General features: G+C 42.4%; 1 protein-coding gene across 2 annotated transcripts in view; it reads right to left on the bottom strand.

Annotated features, from left to right (window-relative positions):
* Window positions 1-20,024, bottom strand: part of LOC122676024 (inhibitor of carbonic anhydrase-like) — a 43,125-nt gene extending 23,101 nt beyond the window's left edge. For both annotated transcript variants that reach the window (XM_043875306.1, XM_043875307.1), the window contains exons 1-6: window positions 19,882-20,024; window positions 8,524-8,696; window positions 5,790-5,898; window positions 4,818-4,979; window positions 3,484-3,631; window positions 2,492-2,547 (exon numbers count right to left, since the gene is read on the bottom strand). In XM_043875306.1, the coding sequence (XP_043731241.1) occupies window positions 2,492-2,547; window positions 3,484-3,631; window positions 4,818-4,979; window positions 5,790-5,898; window positions 8,524-8,696; window positions 19,882-19,921 (688 nt within the window). In that variant the 5' untranslated portion in view covers window positions 19,922-20,024. The remainder of the gene's footprint in view (window positions 1-2,491; window positions 2,548-3,483; window positions 3,632-4,817; window positions 4,980-5,789; window positions 5,899-8,523; window positions 8,697-19,881) is intronic.
* Window positions 20,025-20,253: the final 229 nt, after the last annotated feature.

Genomic DNA, 20,253 nt, shown 5'->3' with positions numbered 1-20,253 from the left:
TTAGAATACTAGCACAGAAAAAACACATTAGGTAAAAAGTTAGGAAAGTGTAGACTTTAGTCAACTAAAAAAAAAAAAAAAACAGAAAAAAATCTATATGGAACTGCAATGTACCAAGAATAATAAGACATTTTGGAGAAAAAGCAAAATGAGTTGAAGCAGAGCTGGGCTTAGAAGATGTGAAACATTACTTAAAAACTATAATTCAAGCCATTTAGCACTGATGCATAGATAGACAAATACGTTAAACAGGATAGAGCAGTGGTTGGAAAACTACAGCCTTGTGCAAAGTCTAGCTCGTTGTCTGTTTTTGTAAATAAAAGATTTTTTTGGAAACAAACAAACAAAAAGATGAGGTCATAGTGGAGTAGGGTGACTCCTGATCCCATATGACTGGTATCCTTCCCAAAAGGGGAAATTTGGACACAAACAGACACACACACACTGGGAGAACGCCATGTGGAGGGAAAGACAGAGATTGGGGTGATGGAACTGCAGGCCAATGACACCAAAGACTGCCAGCAAACATCAGAAGCCGCAGGGGTGGGGGGAGCATAGAACAGATTCTCCCTCACAGCCCTCAGGAAGAACCAGCCCTGCCAACATCCCAATCTTAGAATTCTAGCCTCTAGAACTCAGAGAATGAATTTCTGTTGCTTAAGCCACTCAGTGTGTTACAGCCGCTCACTATATTTCTAGGTTCCACATCTGCAAAGATTTTTTTTAATTCCAGGAAATTCCATAAAGCAAAACTTGAATTTTCCATGGAATCAACTATTTGCATAGCATTTACATTGATTAAGTATTATAAGTAATCTAGGGACTTGACGACCTGCAAATGCTGGTAAACTGAGAGATGACTGTACTCTGTAATGGCAGCCCTAGAAAACTCATATCTTAGGTTGATAAAATCCTATACTGAAAGAGAATGAGTAGTACAATTAGAGTGCCTGTGAACAGTTCCATTTAACCAGACATGTTGCAGAGAAAACACATTTTAAAGCTTCATATTAAAAGAAAAATTTAAACAAATTTTGTAATGTTAAAGTTAAAAGAACAATATGATCTAATAGCTTCAGAAAGAAAGAACGTTTCCACCTCAGTCTTTCTAGGGCTCAGTGCTGGCAGCAGCTCACCAAAACTCATTTTCACCCCTAAGCCCAGTAGACAGTCTCTCAGAAACTCCCACTTAAAAGGTAACACAGGATTGTGTGTAATAGTGGACATACAACTTTCAGCAAAGGGAAATCTAGATGGTCTCAGACAACTGGTTGTTTTCAGAAAGTGAGGATGTTTTCAGCTCTCCAGAGTGAGTGTTAGAAGATTCTGTCCATTGGCCTAACTGTTCCAACTTGAGCAATCCCAGAAAATTACAATGACAACTATTGAGAGTAACTTGATTTTGGGAGAAGAGACCCATAGATTCCCCTACTAATGAAAATTACTGATAATAAGACACACATCAATTGCCAAAAGGCTAACAAACCATGTCAGTGTATTATAATGAGGGAACACTGAATTATGAACGGCTGAGGTGAGGGAACAAAGCCAGTACACTTCTGTTTCATGTTAGGGAAAGAGACCAATCTGCAAGGAATCAAGGCCCCCAGAAAAAGTGAAGGCTCAAAATTCTGCTTGAGGTAGCAGACAGTGATTTTAAAAATAAACTGAGTATAAAATATACATCTCTTGTTTAAACATCTTAAGTGTTACAAATGTGTTCTGTGTCTGATAGAAATTTAACTGGTTATAAAACCTAGACTCTGAAAACTGAATTCATATGAAACACTATTTTATTTGTTTCTGATAAATTGCCCAAAACTTTGGAAAGGTTTTTTTTTTTTAACATAGAAATAAAGAAGAAATACATTTTTGTCCACAGTAGTAATGCTTTGCAACAGATTTAATTGGAGATGTGCTAACAAGTTCTGCAATCATTATAAGAATTTATTTGTTTAAGGTGATTAAAGAAAACATTTAGGAACTGTTTATAAAGAAGCATTCAGGAGATCATGATTAGATCTGAATTTGGCATTTCAGTGACTAAGAGAATCTAATTATTAAACCTTGCTTTATTAGTTGGTAAGTAATGTTTAAATGGGGCAGGAGGAGAAGGGGACGAGACAGGATGAGATGGCTGGATGGCATCACCAACTCGATGCACATGAGTTTGAGTAAACTCTGGGAGTTTGTGATGGACAGGGAGGCCTGGCGTGCTGCGATTCATGGGGTCGCAAAGAGTCAGACACGACTCAGTGACTGAACTGAACTGAACTGAATGTTTAAATGTTCAGAAAATTTGTTCAGTAGATTTATAAACTGAACAAACTGAACACTAAACAAAGCACAAATAATGGAAGTGTCATTATACAGAAATTCTATTTCATTAAAGATCTTGGCATGACCCATCTCTAGATATAAGGAAACTTAGGAAAGAAGCAGTTCCTCTGGCCAGGGTGTGGCCACAAGATTCTTCCTCCGTCTGACTTACCAAATACCGTCAGGTGCCTCACGAAGCTCACATCCCCCACACCGTCCTGCAGACACCTGAGCAACAGGACGGCTGTGGTCAGGCCACTGTCTACAACATAGGCTCACCCCCCACTCCGCCAGCAGCCCCCCCCCCCCCATGCTCTGCCCCAGCAACTGGCTGACAGGGCTTCGCCTGCAGTTTCCCAGGCTTCAGTCAGTCCTTGCAGAGGCAACAGCCCTGTCTGAGGAGTCTTTGAACCCCCAGAGCCAAGCCCGGGTTTGAAATAGGCAGGAGCCCCATAAGCCCTGTCCCAGGCAACTCTGGGGAGGGATGGTTCAAAAGAAGGACCCTCACCTTCCTCTTTGTAGGCAGCCTGAAGCAATAGGGTTTTTGTACTTTTTTCTTTTAGGTCAAAAGCCTTTTACATAGAGGACCCACTCCAGTATTCTCACCCGGAGAAGCCCATGGACAGAGGAGCCTGATAGGCTATAGGGTTGCAAAGAGTTGGACGTGACTGAAGTATCTTAGCACAGCACATAGAGTATAAAAAACTCTAGACAGCCTGGATACCTGGTCAGTTTTGCTCGGGTTTCGAATGTTAGTGATGTCCCTTGCAGGCATGTTGAATGGAAAGCTGCCTTCGGGCACAGGGCTGAGGAGGAGGTGGGGAGACACAGCACTTGTACCCGGCATGGAGATGCTCAGGCAGAGAGCAGCCAGTGAAGGGCTCGGGGCAGGACCTGATCTTCGGCCTGGCTGGGTGCTCAAGCCTGTGTCTATGGATCCCAGAGGCCTCCCTGGTCCAGACTCCAGGCTGTGGGTAGATGACAGCCCCCCCCACACAGAAGACTCCTCTGCAGGACAGGCAGGAATGAGGATGTGCCATGGGAGACAGTCAAAACCCAAGGTTTCACCAGGACACTTCAGGTGGTCTGGGGCAGGCCCCATCTACTCCCTGTTCTTCAGTTTCCCCAACATCAGAGAGAGGAAGAGAAGGGGGCCCCACTCACTTGAAAGCCCCCGAGTAGCCGAAGTATGGTTCATGGTGGGAGCAGGCACACTTGTCCATCCCTTTTCCCGCACACAGTTGGCACAGTTGGGGGAAGTTCGACTGATCCGCACAGGGGACGCAGCTGCCCGCGAAGAACTTGGCCACTGCTGCTCAACACAGACACATGGACTTCAGGGCATGAGCTGGCGGGGCCCCTGGGTCGTGTGTGTGTGTGTGTGTGTGTATGTGTGTGTGTGTGTGAGTAGCCCTATGTGAGAGCGCAGATATTTGAATGCACTGCTTCAGACTATTGTGAGGAAGTGGGCATGTAGAGGTGGCCAACGGTGCCTGGTCCAAAAGCATGGATGGCTCACGTGTGGGCCTGGGTCTCCAGAAGTTTCCCAGCGTGTCCACTGCAGGGCTCCAAAGCTGCTGAGCTGCACTGAACCAGGCAACCCCAGTGCTCCTCACCTGGCTCAGTCACCAACACAGAGGCTAGGGAGTGGTGGTGGGGAGCACAGAAATCTAAACACTCAGGAACCCCAACAGTCCTTCCTTATCTCAGGAAATGGTCCCACCCAGTTTTCTCCTCTTCTGATCCAGGGCCCATGGTGGCTCATGGGGATGGATCCCTCTTCCAGGAATTCACGGGAGGGGGTTGCATTCACTTGCTTCATGCGAGTGGGTGTGCCAACATAACCACCCAGACAGACGTCCAACAACTCAAAGCAAGATGGAACCCCAAGAAAATATAGCCAGAGCTGTGGTCCAGGCTGCAGCACCCCATCTGACCTTTGCAGCCCAAAACACAGGTGAAACATAAATGTTGCAGAGCTGGCAGAGCTCAAAAAGAAACACTTTTGCAAAGTGCAGAAAATCTGGCTATCTTTCAGGGGACAAAAAGGCACCCTCGGTTCACCCTGGCTCATCATAACTGAGCTCCGGTCCACTCATCTCCTCTTGCCTTCACCCCCAGCCCTCACCCTAGGCATTGCGGCCTGACTGCTGGTGGTATGGTGTTCACCCTTAGAGAGTCTTCCTGGGCAGCTGGAAGGGAGCTCCCCTTTCTCATGAGCCTCCACCACGGCCCTTGTCAAACCCCACTGCTGGGATACCACGAATGTGGGGCTGCCAGGAGCTCAGAGACAGGGTCTCTTTGGCTGAAGGAAGGGAAGTCTCAGCTGCCAGTCACAAGGGTCGCTGATGCAGCAAATCCAGCCAGTACATGTTTAAAGCAAGTTGTCCTTACCCCATCTTGGACATTATGAAACCCGTACACCTGGCAATGATTGCAAGGCCCCAATACAATCCATGTGAGCCCTTCCCAAGGGCACCCCACCCTGGCCAGCTTACCTTCTTGGGACCAGTCAGAGGGAAGAAGTATCCTCATGGGGATGTTCCACCCGGCAGACCACCCCAGGCCTGTGTGGCAGGACTTCTTGCCCTGGAGCTGATTCAGCTGGAAGTTGCTGCCCTTTTTCACCACAGCTACAGCATAATGGTGAGTCTGTGGATCTGCAAAGCAGCAGAGAAAGAAGGGCCGAGGCAAGATGCCACATCATTGCTACCAAACTTCCAGAGTGTGTGCAGTGGAGCCTGGGGGATTCTAGGACCTGCAGCACCTTCTAGTAAACAGGTAGAAAAGGAAAGGGAAAGGCCCCTGATTGACTGAAGAAAGCAAACTGTCCCTTTTCAAGGCAATAGACTGGAGGACCTACAGCTCCCAGTCATCCTAGTAACATCGTGATGTTACTGCTTTTCCCCTTCTCTGCTCCTCTGTCTGCAGCACAGCCACAAAGGTGAAGGTGTGGGAGGAAGGTACACAGGGCATCCAAAGATTCTGCCGGGGCCTGCAAGTTGGACTCAGATTGAGGCAAGCTGTGCTCCAGCACACACCGGCGAAATTTATGGACAAATAGGACAGGCACCTCATTCTTCAGCTCTTTAAAGTCCCTTCTCACAACATTCACTGCCCATATTCTCTAGCACCTGCAGGGGACTTGGCAAAAGGAGAGGCTGTCCGGGGATATGTGTCTCCAGAGAGGCGTCCCATTGATGCAACCCCCCTGAGTGGGCAGTGGACTCCGGACAGCACATCCCCTCTCACTCAGCAGCACCCAGCAGCATTCCCATTGAGGCTTAAAGTTCACAGCTTCCCAGAAAGAGCCAAGGTCCCAGCTCCACAGGTCAGCACTGGGGACAGCCTTCCACAGTACAAAGAACCCCAGCAACTTGTTCTCTGCAAGTATAACACCGACAGAGTCCTTGCCTCCCCCCACAGCAGCTGTGTCAGGACAGAGACCCGGGTCCCCACGGGGGACGCACCATCTTTTGACCCATAGAACTCTGCCACGACAGGCTTCAGGTTGTAGGGCCTCAGGCCTGCCTCATAGACCAAACCACCATCCACCATCACAGCATCTGCTTCGTGTGCCTGAAAGAAGAAAGGCCAGGCATGAATGAAGCCCCTCAGCTCCAAGAAAGACTCACTTAATCCTCCGCCAGGGTCACTTGTATGCCCTGGGATATTTGCACAGCTCACACCTCTTCCACCTCCCTCATGTTGGCTCAAAAACCTTTCCCCAACCATGCTTTTAAAACTACCACCTCCCAAATGCTGGAAACACTGTTTTTCTCCTGAGCCCTTAGCAACCATCTGACAAACCTTCTTCATTTATTGTTTGTCCTCCCCTTTGGAATGCAAGCTCCACCAAGGTGGGGATGTTAGTGTTCTGTTGTTTTATCTTAACAAAGCCCAGCACTTATTACTGATAGGAGTACAACAAATATTGTTGGATAAGTGAATGAATCAGAATATTTCCATCCATGTTGCCGTTGTTCAGTCACCAAGTCGTGTCCGACTCTGTGATCCCATGGACTGCAGCATTCCAGGCCTCCCTGCACCTCACTGTTCCCAGAGTTTGCCCAAGTTCATGTCCACTAAATAGGTGATGCTGTCCAGCCATGTCATCCTCTGTCGCCCTCTTCTCCATTTCCATCTGGCATTTCCATCCATAAGAGTCATGTTTTACACTCTTAAGTCTGGATTGCCTCTTCAAGAATCTGTCAAGGATTCCTTCCTTCCTGAGAAAAGCAGTAACCTCACACCCTCTTCTCAAAAATCAGGTTAGACCATTTTCCTAGCCCTTATGGAAATCTTTTTTCTTCAACTGGAGGGCATGGCAAACCACTCCAGTATTCTTGCCTGGAGAATCTCCGTGGACAGAGGAGCCTGGTGGGCTGCTGTCCATGGGGTCACAAAGAGTCAGACACGACTGAGCAACTAAGCATAGCACAGCATACAAATTTATAATTTATAATGAGAATTACAGAAAATAAATAAAAGCTTGTGTGTATCTTTATGACCCTTACAGGATCTTTCCAAATTTTTTTCCAGAAATGATGTATAAATTATAATTTATAATGTATAATTAGCAATGCATGCCAATTTCATGCAAAACTATCAGCAAGAAATGCTATCTTTTAAGAAATAATACTACATTAAAAAATATAAACTGTTACTTTAAGGATGCTTTTATTTGCATTTCTTTGATTATTAAAAAGGATGAAGAATTTTCCTTCCTTGTTTATATCATCATTAGTTGTAATTTCTGTGAGTAGCTTGTTTATAGCTTGTTATTCTTAAGCATTTCTTATAAATTTAAATGACATCTTTATATAGCTTTTAGATCACATTGCTTTGTTATAGCTGATGTGAATATAGTTTTCTGTAGGCTTAGGGCTTTAATTTTTTTTTTTGTCAGAGACTTAAAACTTTTACATTTCCAAATTTGTCTACTTTTCTGATTTATCTTGTTACATCTAGCTACATTAGTCAAATTGAGTCAAGCTAGGAGTTTATTTTGGTAAATGTATTAAAAATCTCAGTCGATTTTATTTCTAAATAGCTATCCAATTGTCTGATTAAACAATCCTTTCTCAGTCTTTTGTTTGGAAAATTTGCCTTGTCACACAGTGTCTAAATCTATGTGGATCTAACCATTAAGTCTGGAACCCAGTGTCATAGTGCTGGACATTCATAGTTTGCATCTATATCATATCATGTGGATAATTAGCTACTTTTAGAAAGCTGGAAATACGTCTAAATCTTGTTCTCTTCCAGGACCTTGTTCTTTGCAATACTGTTATTAAATACGTTCTAGTTTCAGACAGGCCTCAGCTACTCCCCTGCTCATTTTAATTTTCATAATACTATTTTATATTCTCATCCACACTTAAGAATTGCAAAGTTATTTTATTGACTTAAAAAAATTTTAATATAATTTTGATAAAATTATATTAAATTTATGAATCAACTTTGGGAGAATATGCAAATATATAAAGTTTAGTCTTCCTATCTGGGAATACAGCATATGTTTTAATTTATTAATAATATTGTTCATTTGTCTCAGGTTTTTGTATTATATTTACAGTAATCTTGCAGATCTCTCATACAATTTTTTCCCTGAAACATTTTTCTATGTATCATCTTACATGTAAATAAGATCATAATTTGGGGTTCTTTTTCCCCAACTAGTGACCACTGACAGTTAAAATGACATTAAATTGTGATATATTAATCTTTTACCAAAGTACTTTTTTCATTAATAATTATAGTAGTATTTCTCTTGATTTCATTATGCTTTATAGGCATGTAAGCATCTGAAAATATTGACATTTTGTTTGTTTCTATCATTTTATATCATTGCATTACTAAGAAATTCCAAAAACAGTATTAAGTAATAACAGTGACACTAAAACTTCTTGTTTATTTATGACTATTTATACATTTCTCTTTCAGTATAAATCTGGCTGTGCTTTACTATGGGCATTCTCACTGAATCCTTATCTATCAGTTGTTTAAATATTATTAATATTGCTGTTTTCACTATTAATGAATGTTGAGCATCTATATTTTCATCTACACACAGTCCCTGTACTTTCAAGTCTAGTTCCTTTGGGGAGAAAATTGTTCTAGAGCAATAAACTATAGCAAGTACAGAAAAAGAACTAGAAAGTATGGATTTCCCCCCACTCTTCTTAGACAGTAGTGACTTACCGCGATGGCCCTGATGCAATCAAGGTAAGAGGTTCTCTTCACACAGGTGACATGAGGACCATCCACTGAGAGGACTTTTTTCATATTGTCTTGGAAACTATAGCACTTACTAGCCTCAAGATTCGAGACAGTGCACCATCTCACAGTTTTCTCAGGGACAGCCAGACACAGCCCTAGGGAAGAGAGGCCAGGTGTGTAAGGGAGCCATAGAACTCACCATTCTCTGCTGGACGGAGAGGTTGAAGACAAGGTCAAGGGTTGCCTGAGAGGAGTAGACACAAATTGGACTGGCTATGTGGTAGGTCCCATTCCTCTGACTGTACCTTTCCCGTTGGGGGAAAAAAGCCAAAAGCACCCCCCAAAAGTTAAATATAGAATTACTATATCACCCACTCATACTTTTGGGTATAAGTATATACCCAAATGGAGAAGGAAATGGCAACCCACTCCAGTGTTCTTGCCTGGAGAATCCCAAGGACAGGGGAGCCTGGTGGGCTGCCATCTATGGGGTCGCACAGAGTTGGACACAGCTGAAGCCACTTAGCAGCAGCAGCAGCAGCATATACCCAAAAGGATTGAAAACAGGCATTCAAACACTCCTGAGAAATCTGTATGCAGGTCAAGAAGCAACAGTTAGAACTGGAGATGGAAAAACAGACTGGTTCCAAGTTGGGAAAGGAGTACATCAAGGCTATATATTGTCACCCTGCTTATTTAACTCATATGCAGAGTAGACCATGCGAAATGTTGGGCTGGATGAAACACAAGCTGGAATCAAGATTGCCAGAAGAATTAACAATAACCTCAGATTTGCAGATGATACCACCCTTATGGCAGAAAGTGAAGAGGAACTGAAGAGCCTCTTGATAAAAGTAAAAGAGAGTGAAAAAGTTGGCTTAAAACTCAACATTCAGAAAACAAAGATCCTGGTGTCTGATCCCATCATCTCATGGCAAATAGATGGGAAAACAATGGAAACAGTGAGAGACTATTTTCTTGGGCTCCAAAATCATTGCAGATGGTGACTGCAGCCATGAAATTAAAAGACGCTTGCTCCTTGGGAGAAAAGCTATGACAAACCTGGATAGCATATCAAAAAGCACAGACATTACTTTGCTGACAAAGGTCCGTCTAGCCAAACGTATGGTTTTTCCAGTAGTCATATATGGATGTGAGAGTTGGACCATAAAGAAAGCTGAGCACTGAAGAACTGATGTTTTGAACTGTGGTGTTGGAGAAGACTTTTGAGAGTCCCTTGGACTGCAAGGAGATCAAACGAGTCCATCCTAAAGGAAATCAGTCCTGAATATTCATTGGAAGGGCAGATGCTGAAACTGAAACTCCAATCCTTTGGCCACCTGACGTGAAGAACTGACTCATATGAAAAGACCCTGATCCTGTGATAGACTGAAGGCAGGAAGAGAAGGGGATGATAGAGGATGAGATGGTTGGATGGCATCACCAACTTGATGGACATGAGTTTGAGCAAGCTCCAGGAGTTGGTGATGGGGGAAGCCTGGAGTGCTGCAGGCCATGGGGTCTCAAAGAGTCAGACATGACTGAGGGACTGAACTGAACTGACTCAAATACATATACACAAATATTCACAGCAGCACTTTTTGCAATGGTCAAAAAAGGTGGGAACAACCCAAATGTACAGCAAGGAATGACTTGATAAGCAATATATAGTATATCCATACAACAGAATGTAATCTACCATAAAAAGAATAAAGCAATGCTACAGCATTGATAAATCTCAAAAATAATATATTAAATGAAAGAAGTCAGACACAAGTGGCTATACATTATATCATTCCATTTATATGAAATATCCTGAATAAGTAAATCTATCAAGATGCAAACTGGTGGTGGCCAGGGGCTGGGGGAGGAGGATGACTACAGGATAGTCATGCTGGAACCGGATAGAGGTGGTATCTGTATAACCTTGTGAATACTGAATACTACTCAATCTATACCTTCATTTAATCACTAAATATTTGCTTATTTATTTGGTTGCACCAAGTCTTGGTTACGGCACACGGGATCTCTAGTTGCTGCATGCAAACTCTCAGTTGTGGCATGTGAGATATAGTTCCCTGACCAGGGATTGAACCTGGACTCCCTGCATTGAAAGTGCAGAATCTTAGCCCCTGACCCACCAGGGAAGTCCCTGAATTGCATACTTTTAAATGACTAATTTTATGTTAGTGAATTTCACCTCAAAAAAGAAAAAAATCTTATGGAAGGGAAGTTGGAACCTGAATCTTTGTCTTGACATTGGATACTTCAGCCTTCCATAGTAGTAACTGCTGGGGCATTAAAATCAGTGTCAGTTCATTTCACTAGCCCTTTAAACTGTTGTAATTAGTGTTGACAGTATTATGAAAGCAAAATGCTGTTTACAAATTTGCAATATTTGGGCAATATGTCAACTTAGTTGAAATCCAGATGAAAGTAACAGTAGTCACAGCTACCAGTTTTTGAGGAGGCCCTGTGTGTCAGGCAGTGGGCCACACTCACAACCCTTCTCGAGCTGCTGGAACTGTCTTGCCAGTTAAATACTGATGTTCCCATTTTGTAGATGAGTTTAAGCAAGCAAACAAAAAAACCTATCAGAGGCTAGAAATGAAGCTAACCCTTGAAACCCCCAGGTCTGTTTGACTCCAAAACCTGTAATTGCTCTTTAACTGCCTATAAGTAGGAAATACAAAAATAAATGGGGCAAGAGATATAAAATTTCACTCAGAAAAATCTATACCAAAGACAGGAAGTGACAAATGGAGTGCTTCAGCTTCGTTTGAACAGGCCCATTTGATAGCAGCCACCCAGGGTAGGAGAGCCAGTGAGAGAGTGGAGCTGCTGGGCCATGTGCCCTTATGCAGAATAGAAGTGTGCAACGTTATAACTCACGTTGCATTTTGAGCCTTTCAAAGCATGTTTACTCTGCTTGCCAATGCATATTCTTAAAACATTCTGCTCTTGTAAATGACTGGTAACCATGGAGACAATACAACTCTATAAATGAAAATAGCTTTATAAGTAGATTAAGTTACACAAAGAGCTACTGTATACAATTGCAGTTTTTTCCTTTTTCAAAAGTATACACTTACTGTGAAAGCTTCTACAGAAGGTCTGTATTTTCCATCACTTTTGCTTATGTTGAAATGACTAAACCTGCAGCTTTTGCACTACTGATGTTTTTAAATTATTTTTTTATTGAATGAAAGTGTCAGTGCTTTACAATTTTCCAAAGTATCACACAGCTGATTTCATACAATCCTATAATAACCTTTTTTCCCCCTCTCCTACTTCTATATTACCCCTCACTCCTTCCCTCTCCCCAGTGATAGCCATAGTTCATTCAGTGTGAATATAAAATAGGGTGAATGATATTTGCATCGTTAGGGAAAAGCTAAAACCTTGACAAAATCATGGTACTAAAACAGGGAACTAAGCGAAACAAAGAAAACACAAAACAAAAAAAATTAAACCAGATAGACTTCTGTTTCCACCTGTGAGAGATAACTGATATGGGACTTGCCCTAGCACTTTAAACAACTGAAAAAAAGATTAAAAAAAAAAAAACCCTGGGAAAAAACATATGAAAAAAGAATGTTTTAAAACACTGGGCAACAGGAAGTTTGCAACTATGATCCTTGAGAGAAGGGAAACAAATAAAGTAAGCCCTGAAATCACTCTAGCTTTCTTCCTGGACAAAATGACCAGACGGCAGGGCAGAGGAGGAAACAGTCTGATGGTCATTTTAAGCTGAGGAGACAGAGATCGTAGTTTGGCAAGGCAGAGGCAAGTAAGAATGTACAGCATAGGGTACCAAAGAGCAGGGAGTGCAAAAAGAAAGTAGAAAGAGAGAGAAATAGAGATCCAGAATTTTCACACCCTGGAGATTCTGGCTAATTATCAATCTGATCATTGTGGAGGCCAGGCAAGGACAGCTGCTAGGGAAAGAAAATTTAATGGGGACCTTAAACCAAACATTTCACAGAGTTCAAACGGGGTTAAGAATCATTTGAGTTCACACCATTCAGAGTGGATAAAATCTTATTGAGTAAATAGTGCATTTTTGAAAGATTCCAGAAGTAAGCTAAACTAGATCTAGAAAGAAAAGTAATCTAGACATAGCCTAAGCATCTTGAAAACTAATCTTGAAAATATTAGTATTTTCAAGATTAGTAAAATATTAGCTGATCTGAAGACATTATGAGTGCCTGCCAGAAAAAAGGTTGACACCCCTTAAATTAAAAACAAACCCAGTATCAGTAAGGTAAAATTCACCACATCTAGCAACCAATAAAATTAGTACACATGTGAAGGTGCAGGAAAATGTAAGCCATAACCAGGAGGAAAATCAGCCAATAGGATCAGACCCAGAAGTAAAAAAGAGATGAGGAAATTAACAGAAAATAACTTTAAAACAGCTATTTAAAATGTTGAAAGTATGCTCAGAGATTTTTTAAAAAGCATGGACATCAGTGCTGCCAGGGGAGGTGGCACTTCCTTTCTGCTCTCACACTAGTTGTGGAGTCACCACATGCGCGCTAAGCATGAAGAATGATGCCGGCAAGTTTGTGGACCTGTACTGCCCATGGAAATGCTCCACCAGCAACTGTATCATCAGCACCAAGGACCATCCAGATGAACCTGGCCAAGGCTGACAAAATGACAGGCAGGTTCAAAGGCCAGTTTAAAACTGAGGCTCTCTGTGGAGCCATTCACAGGATGGGAGAGTCAAATGACCAGTCAAGCCTTGTGGTATTGTGTAAAAGAACTCCTGACTGGAGAGGATCATGGATATGTGAAATAGTTTTCATAAATAGTGACCACTTCAGAAAAGAAAAACTTGAGCATAATGAGGATACTAATGTAAGATGTAAAGAGCCAAAAAGAATTGCTAGAGATAGAATATCTGAAATGAAAATTCCATCTGGTGGGATTAACAGATACTACAGAAGAAAAAAGATGATCTGGAAGACATTATTAGAAACTATCCAAAATGAAGCAGAGAAAAAAAAGATCAAAAAACAAATGACCTGAGCCTCAGTGATTTATCATATAGTATCAAGTGATCTAACATACGTGTAACTGGAGTCCAGGATAAAAAAGGAGGGAAGGGGCAAGAAAAAATATGGGAAGAAATATTCAGTCAGAATATTTCCTAATATTATGAAAACTACAAAATCACAGTTCTGAAGCAACTAGACAAAAGGGGCAAAATTAGGTACAGAAGAACAAAGACAATAAATATCTCCCTTTTTGTCAGAAACCACACAAGTTAAAGACAATAGAATGATATCACTAGAGTGCTAAAAGAAAAATAACTTACTAACCTAGATACTACAACCAATGAAAATAACTTTAAGAATTGAAGGCAAAAACAAACTTTTCCAAGCAAACAAATGTTGAGAGAATTTGGGTTCAGTAAACTTGCACTACAATGAATGTTAAAGGAAGTTCTAGACCCAGGTGGTTGCACTGATGAATTCGATCAAACACTTAAAACAGAAATCTCATCAGTGCTACACAAACTATCTTATAAAGTAGAGGAGAAAGTAATACTCCTAGAAAATACTCCTTAGAAAAAATATCCATTTTCTAAACCCAACATTAACTTGATACCAAGTCCAAACAAAGACATTAAAGACAAAATAAACTACAGCCAAATATCCCCCATGAACACAGACACAAAAATCATTTACAAAACATTAACAAATCAAAAAATATTAACAAATCAAATCCAGCCAAAAATTTTTTGAGTACATGAATACACACACACACACACACACACAGACACAGACACACACACACACATATTTATCCCTTACCCAGGAATGAAAAGTTAAAATAAGTGCAAAAATTAATCAGTATAGTTCACCATATTACAGAATAAAATAAAAAAATCCATATGATAATCTCAATAGAACAGAAAAGGTACTAGCCAATTAAAAATTCCAAAATAAGAATAGAAAGAAATGTCCTCAACCTGATAAAGAGCATCTACAAAAAAATCACACTTACTGTCATACATAATGGTGAAGGACTGAATGCTTTCCCTCTCAGGTCAGAAACAAGTCAAAGATAGACAGTCTCATCACTTCTAACATTGTAATAGAGGTCTTAATCATTTTAACAAAGCTCAAGAGAGAAACAAAAGCCACACAGATTGGAAAAGAAGATACAAAATTGTCTATATTCATAGATAACATGTTTCTCTACAAAGAAAACTTTAAGGAATAAATGAGTTTAGGAAGATCATCAGATTTGAGGTTAATATTCTAAAATCAACTGGATCTCTACCATGCTGAAAAGACAAAAACTACAAGAATGAAACTTTAAAAATACTACTTACAATGACCTATCTAGAGATAAGTTCAACAAATTATGAATAAGACCTGTACATGAAAACTACAAAATACTCCCAAGATAAATGAAAGAAGACCTAAATAAATAGATATAGAATGTTCATGGATTAGAAAACTCAATATTAAGATGTCAACTCACCTCAAAATAATCTATAAATGCTATCTCAATAAAACTCCAAACCTAATCTTGCTTTTTATAGAAATTGATAACCTGATTCAAAACTGTGTTTGGATATGCAAAATATCTATATGGCCAAACCAACACTGAAGTAGCACAATAGAGTCAGAGGATTTATACTATCTGATTTCAAGACTTATAAAGCTATAGTAACCAAAGCAACATGATCTTGTCATAAGGAGAGATTAAAGCTTAATGTAACAGAACAGTTTAGAAATTGACCCATATAGAGGCAATGGGTCTTCCCTGTAGCTCAAACAGTAAAGAATCTGCCTGCAATGCAGGAGACCCAGGTTTGTTCCTCGGGTCAGGAAGATCCTTTGGATAAGAGAACAGCAATCCGCTCCAGTATTCTTGCCTGGAGAATCCCATGGAAAGAGGAGCCAGGTGGACTATAGTCCATGGGATCGAAAAGAGTCAGACTCAACTGAGCAACTAAAACTACTACTATACTATAACACTACTACTACTATAGAGGCAGTAGATTTTCAACAAAGCTGTCAAGGTAATTCTGCGATGAAAGGATATTCTTTTCCAAAACAAGTCCTGGAAAAACCAGATATCCATACAAGAAACATGAATCACAACCCTTTCTTTACACCACACACAAAAATTAACTAAAAATGTATCATAAACCAAAATACAAAACCTGAAGCTATAAAACTAAAAATAAAGAGGAAAATACTGCAACTTGTGGGGCTAGCCAGTTATATTTTTAGAGATGACACAAAACATAATAACAAAAAATGAAAATTAGGTAAGTGAACCTGATCAAAATGGAAGACATTTGCTCTTCAGAAGAAATCATTTAGAAAATGGGAAACTAAGCCACAAATTTGGAGTAAATATTTATAATACATCTATCCCTGGTGGCTCAGACAGTAAAGAATCTACCTGCATGTTGAAGACCCAGGTTTGATCCCTGGGTGGGGAAGATACCCTGGAGAAGGAAATGGCTACCCACTCCAGTATTCTTGACTGGAGAATTCCACGACAGAGGAGCCTAGTGGGCTATAGTCCATGGGGTCACAAAGAGTTGGAAATGACTGAGTAATATGTAAATAAAGTGTAAGTAATACACTTTATCTGACCAAGGACTTGCATTTAGAAAATATAAAGGGCTTTTTAACTCAAGAAGTCAAATAATCCAGTTGAAAAATAGGGAAATATTTGTATAGATACTTTATAAAAGAAGATATACAAGTGGCCAATAAAAACATGAAAAAAATCTTCAGCATTATTACTTTTCAGAGAAATGCAATTTAAAACCATTGTGAGCTACCACATGTATCTATTAGAAAGGCTAACTGTGAAAATACTGACAACACCAAGTGTTAGCAGGATGTAGAGCAACTGAAATTCTCATATTGGTGGTAGGAATGTAAAATGGTACAACTACTCAAAAAAATTGACATTTTCTTAACAAGTTAAACATACACTTACCCTTATGACCCAGCAATGCTACTCTTCGATATTCACCCAAAAGAAATAAAAATATATGTCCACCCAAAGACCTGGATACTAATAGTCAAAGCAGTTTTAGTCATAATATCCCCAACCTGAAAAAGCTGACTTAAAGCTCAACATTCAGAAAACTAAGATTATGGCATCCAGTCCCATCTCTTCATGGCAAATAGATGGGGAAACAGTGGAAACAGTGGTTGACTTTATTTTGGGGGGCTCCAAAATCACTGCAGATGGTGACTGCAGCCATGAAATTAAAAGACGCTTACTCCTTGGAAGGAAAGTTATGACCAACTTAGACAGCATATTAAAAAGTAGAGATATTACTTTGTCAACAAAAGTCCATCTAGTCAAGGCTATGGTTTTTCCAGTAGTCATGTATAGATGTGAGAGTTGGACTATAAAGAAAGCTGAGCGCCAAAGAACTGATGCTTTTGAACTGTGGTGTTGGAGAAGACTCTTGAGAGTCCCTTGGGCTGCAAGGAGATCCAACCAGTCCATCCTAAAAGAGATTAGTCCTGGGTGTTCATTGGAAGGACTGATGTTGAAGCTGAAACTCCAATACTTTGACCACCTGATGCAAAGAGCTAACTCATTTGCTGGGAAAGATTGAGGGCAGGAGGAGAAGGGGACGACAGAGGATGAGATGGTTGGATGACATCAGTGACTTAACGGACACGAGTTTGGGTAAACTCCAGGAGTTGGTGATGGACAGGGAGGCCTGGCATGCTGCAGTTCATGGGGTCACAAGAAGTCAGACATGACTGAGCGACTGAACTGAACTGAAGACAATCTAAACATCCACTAAGAAAGTAATGGAAAACAAACTGCAGTAAAGACACATCGTGAAATACTACTAAGCAGTAAAAAGGAGTGAACAACAATGTAGATGAATCTCTAAACAATTATGCTGAATGAAATTAGCCAGACACAAAAGACTAGGTACTATATAATTCCATTTATGTGAAATCTTAGAAAAGGAAAAACTTATCTAAAGTGGGAAAAAATGGGAATGACTAGGAAGGGATAGTGGACAGTTTGAGAGTGACGGAAATGTTCTGTGTTTTGATTGTGGTGGTAGTTATGTGGGTAGGCATATTTGTTGAAATTCATTGAACTGTATGTGTACATAAAGAAAGGCATTATCTTAAATGTAAGTAAAAGTTATTTTAAAAAGAAAGAGAGTGTATGTAAACAAGCTAAGGGTCAATGGAGTCAAATAGCCTAAACTACACCAGCCATCAATAACACTCCATCAGATCATGTGACAGTTTCAAGAAGGGGTACTCAGAGCCCACCTCGAATATTTCAATCTGGTGGCCCATGCTCACTGTGCGGAGAAATCTCTTCCCCAGAAGAGCAAAAGATCGAGAAAGGCGGAAGCCGAGGTGGAGGGACAGGCTGTTCTGAGCCCCTGGTTCTTGGCTCTTACGTTTCCTAACCACCACCCCCTCTCCACTGACAATTTTAGTTTAACTAGTTTGGTCACATTCCTGTCATCTGCCACCTGAAGAATTTTTATTGGAAAAGAACACTGAGCTTTGAAGAAAGCCAGTCCCCAATTCCAGCCTTGCCGAGGGCCAAGAGGGATGAAATGTTGGGGTGGAGTGGGCCGAGGACAGAGGAGAGGCAGCTCTCGCCTCTGTTTAGTAAACACAGAGCTGACTGGGAGAGTGTCAGTGCCTGACACTGCCAGGCGAAGGGTGGAGAAGAACAAACAACCCAAACACTGTTCAGGGAGAACGGGGAGAGACCAAGGGGCTGCACATAGATTTCCCGTGGCCATAGCTGGACCACAGCAGCAGCAACCCTGCCAGCCTTCCTCAGCCCCAGCAGAGCTCCCTCTGTGGCCCTAGATGGCAGCCACTGGCCAGGGAGGCCCAGAAAGCACTCCTTGCATACCCTGCCTTCTTCTGCCCAGCCCAGGTTACCCCTCCCCCCATGATAGATACGCTGCCCCAGAAATGACTTAAGACAACCTGAGACCTGACAGAACCAGGGCTGGACGGAACCCAGTCGTTCAGCCTGGGAGGGCTTCCACCTGCATGAGCTCAGTGACCTTGTACTGTTACCTTCCTTACAATTACCCAACCAAGAGCCGTGCCCGTATCCCAACACAGGAAGGGGCCCCCTTCATTTAAGGGCAGGATTTTTTCCCAGTGATAACGCATCTGTGCCGAGAGCTCTGCCCTTAGGCACATGACCTCACATCACGTGCACAGCAGCTGTGTTTGTTGTGAAAAAGTAATTTCTACTGAACTGAGGAGTAAATTAGCTCAGAGAGGGCAAGGGACCACTCAGAGTCACATGGCACTGAGTGGCGGGTGGATCTCATTCTAGGCTGGGTGTTTGTCCCCCATATTTGTCCACCTCTCTAGTGTATAGTAGGGATGCGAGGCATTGGACATTCAGTGCAGGAAATATCCTTCTGGTTAGACACTTGACAAGATTACCTCAGGGGCTTCAGCCCCTCCTATTAATAGTCTGTGAGTCCTGGGGGGAAAAGTCCGTTCTCTCCTCTGACCCCGTTTCCTCCACTCTAAATGGGATGAACAGCCTTCAGGCAAGGGGTCATGAACATTTTCCTTACTGGTCTACCTAGGCAATGACTAGCTTTGTGAGCCATACACTCTGCGGCAACTACTCAACGCTGCCTTAAATCCTGAAAGCAGCTATTGTTGTTGTTATTGTTTCGACGCTGAGTCAGGTCTGACTCTTTGCGACTCTATGGGCTGTAGCCTGCCAGGTCCCTCTGTCCATGGGATTTTCCCCGCAAGAATACTGGAGTGGGTTACTATTTCCTCCTCCAAGGGAATCTTCTCCACCCGGAAATCAAACCTGCGTATCCTGCACTGGCAGGAGAATTCTTTACCACTGAGCCACCTGGGAAGCCCAAAAGCAGCCGTGGATAGGACTTAACTGAATGAGCCTGATCCTGTTGCTGTGAGGTGTTCTTTATGAACGCTGACGTTTGAATTTCATTTAATTCTCATGTGTCAAAACTATTTTTCTTTTTGTTTTCTTCCACCCATGTGAAGATGTAAAACCCATTCTTAGCTCAGTCTGCTGTATATCAGGCGGCTGGCAGAATTTGGCCGGCTGGTCATAGGAGTTTGTGAACTGCTGTCCTAGGCTATAGGGTTTCTTCAAGGGCGACTGCCTGTCGGGTGTACTGATGCACCTCCGGGGGTGGAAGGCACTTTGCAGCCAGCCAGACTCTGGGCTACTTTGAAGCCGCCCTAGCCCAGGCAGTGTAGCGTCCCGCCGTGGCTGACCCTCTGCTGGTACCCGATCCCCATCCTAGGGGCCGCCCTCACCCAGCTTCCAGCGCGCACTCACCCAGGGCGGCAGCGCACAGCAGGGAGCAGACGAGCCTCATTCTCCTCGTCGGCGCGCGACACCTACCCGGCTCCCGGGGCCTCAACTAGCTTTACCTGCCCGCGAGGGGGCGGATCCGCCTCCTCCCAAAGGTTCGCTCTTCCGGCGGATCGCCCTCGCCACACCCCCATCCCTTGCGCCGGCATCTCAACAGCCGAGCCTCGGCTGCATCTCTGCCCAGCGCCGGGAGCTGCGAGGCGGGATCTCCGCTGGCCAGCGAGAGGTCCGCACCAAGATGTACGAGCCGCAGCAACCCCGGAGACCGCTGGAGAGAGACACTGAGGCCCAAGGTGAGTGTGACAGCCTGGGCCCCAGGTTAGGAGCTAGATTGCG

The sequence above is a fragment of the Cervus elaphus genome, chromosome 19, assembly GCF_910594005.1.
Source record: "Cervus elaphus chromosome 19, mCerEla1.1, whole genome shotgun sequence".
In the NCBI taxonomy this organism is placed as follows: domain Eukaryota; kingdom Metazoa; phylum Chordata; class Mammalia; order Artiodactyla; family Cervidae; genus Cervus; species Cervus elaphus.
This window is presented reverse-complemented; position numbering and strand designations above follow the sequence as displayed.